This window comes from Alligator sinensis, unplaced genomic scaffold, assembly GCF_000455745.1.
Source record: "Alligator sinensis unplaced genomic scaffold, ASM45574v1 scaffold134_1, whole genome shotgun sequence".
Lineage (NCBI taxonomy): Eukaryota > Metazoa > Chordata > Crocodylia > Alligatoridae > Alligator > Alligator sinensis.
In genome coordinates, this window is record NW_005841920.1 from 1236016 (window position 1) to 1239518 (window position 3503).

General features: G+C 45.7%; 1 protein-coding gene across 3 annotated transcripts in view; it reads left to right on the forward strand.

Moving 5' to 3' along the window:
- The first annotated feature begins 760 nt into the window (after positions 1-760).
- The window catches only part of CWH43 (cell wall biogenesis 43 C-terminal homolog), a 59288-nt gene continuing 56545 nt past the window's right edge, over positions 761-3503 (forward strand). For all 3 annotated transcript variants that reach the window (XM_014517658.2, XM_025198329.1, XM_025198330.1), the window contains exons 1-2: positions 761-854; positions 2010-2201. In XM_014517658.2, the coding sequence (XP_014373144.1) occupies positions 812-854; positions 2010-2201 (235 nt within the window). In that variant the 5' untranslated portion in view covers positions 761-811. The remainder of the gene's footprint in view (positions 855-2009; positions 2202-3503) is intronic.

Here is a 3503-nt window from a genome sequence, read left to right on the forward strand (position 1 = left end):
TTCACAAGACCGAGAGGCGATGGATCGGTTTTTTATTTTTTTTATTTTTTTTCTTAAAAACATTTTATTAGAAAACCAGACCATAACAAAAGGCTCAAAACGACCTCCAAACAGAGGCACAGAGGCCTCACAAAAGGATAATACAACATTCCAAATAACATACTAAAAAAAACATCGGAATTGGTATCATATTGCACGTCATCTCATTTTTACACAGTATATACAAACATCCCTGAGTAGTGTCTATCGAACATCTATTACATGTATCGTGTTAGACATCCTGTACTTTCCCGGAAAAAGAAAAGCGAGAACATACAGGTCCCTTTGTTGTCTCTATCCCATGTACAACCCTAGCCAGCCTTTTCTACCCACAAAGGCTGACTCTTAGTTTAGCCTACACCTGTGCTGGTCTGAAACAAACCCCTGAAGTCCAGTGGTTCAAGGATCAGACTTCTAAGCCATCCCAAGACCCACCAGTGAGGTGTGGTGGAGAGTGCCCTCGAGCTGAAGGACTGCCCATGACTCCTGAGGGTTGCCTAGCTTCTTGGCCCTGATTTGAGTCTCGAGGGCTTCTGCTCTGCCCTTCCAGCGGGCAGGACTCTGGGGAGGGGAGGCAGCCCGCGCCTCCGCATGGGGCTTGCTTATCTCCTGGCCCTCCCTCGCCCCGAGCCTATCCTAAGGGCTCGGGTGTCCCGGGAAGGCGGGGGCCAGTTCCCCGAGCGGGGGAGGCTGGGCGCGCCCTGCCCGCCCCGCCCAGAGGCAGCAGTGTCCGCGCTGTGGCGCGCCAGACGGCGGCGGCGGCAGTCCGGCGATGTTGGCCATCCAGAGAGAGCTGCTGGCGGAAGCCGCGCTGGGTAGGTGCCGCCGGCTGTTCTCCCGCGGGGATGCCGGGGAGGGCTCTTGCACCTGCCCGGGCCCTCGGCGAGGAAGCGCTGGGAATCCTCCCGCCGTGGCCAGGCGGGGCGGCTCCAGCCAGAGGGTCCCGCTGCGCGGGGGGGAGAGCAGCGGGGCCTGGAGCAGCCCGCTGGGCGGCGGCGAGGGCGCTGCCCCCTGCTCTGCTGGGACTGCGTGCGTGCGTGCGCGCGCGTGTGGGGCCGGCTGTCAGTCTGTGTCTGCCTGACCAGCCTTCCCTGTGATGTGCTGAGATCCTGCACTGACCTCTGCTGCTGCGGGTCCCCGGACCTGTGTAGACCCTCTTTGCACACTCCATTTCTGGACACCAGCTTTGCTTTTTTTGATTCACAAACACTTCTGTCGAAGAGAAGTGGCTCTTCACCTGCCTGTATTCATTGTCTAAATGGAGAAAAGAAACCGCCGTCGACAGGAAAGCAAAACAAAACAAAAAAAACCCCAAATCCCTCCTTTTGCATCAGGTATCCAGGTTGTAGCCGTATTGGCATAGAGAAAAAAGTAATCTGGACTTGTAGTAGAGATGGTATCTTTTATTAGACCAACAAGATTTTTGCAAAAAAAAAATGTTCTTTAATTGAAAGCTTTCGGGCACAAACACCCTTCATCTGGCATCGGAGAAAAGATTGTAAAAGTTATTCTGGGTAGAAATGAAAGTTCATATTTCAGAGGATTTCACAGAGGAGTCAAAAGATGGAAAACTCCTTTGGGCCATCAGTTCATAGCTGGCTCTCACCTCTGTGAGGTTCTGTGATGATTCAGAGTACCTTGGAACAAAGGCAGGAGCAGGAGCTCAGGTTTCAGGTGGGCACAGTTGCTTCCTACTTGGAAAATATGAAGATGTGAAGTCAGCATGACCTGCGCTTATCAATATATCTTTTGAATGCATGAACTGTTTTGTTTATGTTCCTTCCTTGTCTCACCTGTTTGTTTCAAATATAATTATTTAACTTGAAATTAAAAAAAAATCTCTCCAGAGAAGAGCTGCTACTGAAAATTCACAATCTGAACTCTAACCAGTGTATTTTAGGTGTAAATACATCTCAAGTAAAACATAATAAGGAAAACACATTGATATAACTCTTTTACCTTTCTTTTAGGTTACATTTCATGGTCTCTTTTCCATGCCTTCCCATCTATGATTTATTACTTCCCCCTACAAACATTGGCACTTACTGGTTGGGAAGTTTTCGCCTTGGCTTATTTTTCTCCAGTATTCTTAATATTTGGTCCCTTTTGGAAGTTGGCTAACAACAAGTATATGTTAGCCCTGCTAAGACTGACTATGGTTGGTAAGTATGCTTTATGGTTTGTTTAATATTCAGTTGACGGAACGGATTCAGATGATTGTAGCGGATCTTTCACCTTAATAACTTGGTATAAAATTGGATATTCCATGTTTTAAAATAAATTATGAGAAATACTCCATGTGTTCATGGCATTGGTTTTTAGAACAGTACAGCAGAGTTAAAAGTCATTTTTAATTCTGTTAATAAATAGAGACTTTCATATCAGTACAAATTCACATTCTATAGGAAAAATGCTCTTTAAAGTTATTTTATGCAAACTTTGGCACACCAGATGGGCTTGGGACCCTTCTGTAAATATCCTATCTTTGACAGTAGTAAGAATCCAGAGCCTTTGAAGGAATTTGTAAGAAACCTTTTGATGGGACACTTCTAAAATGCCCTACTGAGGGGAAAGTTTCTTTCTAACTTATCAGTCAGTAGCTGCCTTGTGCCTTGAAGCACAGGTTTTCTATCCCTTCTTCTGGGGGTGATGACCCACTGGAACAAGCTACCTAGATAGCTTGTGGAATCTCCATCTATGGATGTTTTTAAGATCAGGCTGGACAAATGTTTGTCTAGAATGGTTTAGACAGGCATGATTCTGCCCTGAGCAGGATATTGGACTAGATGACCTCCTGAGGTTCCCTTCAGCCCTATTTCTCTATGATTCTGTGTCTTTTAAAATGTAATTTAACTGTAGATGTTCTGAGTCTTTATGCACATTTCTAAATCTGACTCCTGAGGCCTTGGAATTGCAAGTAAGATACTCTGTTGCAAGTAAATTTCAAAACTAAATAATGTAAGGGGTAAAAACAGTATTTTCTTTTATCTTTAAAATATGTTGCTTTTCAGTTTCAGTGACCATCTCCTTCTTTTGGTATTAGGAGAGAAGATGATTAGGAGTACCCTGCTTATTTTCTCCAAGCTGTTGATTATTTTGTAAATCTTTATCCTATCACCTCTTATTAGTTTTCTCTTTGTTAACTTAACCTATTTGTCTTTTCAATCTTTCTCTAAATAGTAGAGGTGCATCGATACATTGGTTCAATATCAGATTGGCACCGATATAAAGAAAATTGGCTGTATTGGAAATCAGCCCAGTGCAGCCGATAATTTGGCTGATAAATGTCCATGCATGCGCGCAGCCACAGCACAGCATGCAGGCAGTGAGGAGCACAGCCCGACAGCGTGGAGAGCTGCATGAAGTTGGTAAGTCTGTTGTGATGGAAGGCTAGAGGGGAGGGGAGGGAAGGGGTGTGGGGTGGCAGATCAACGCCCCCCATGGTGAGGGAGGGAGTGGGGCTG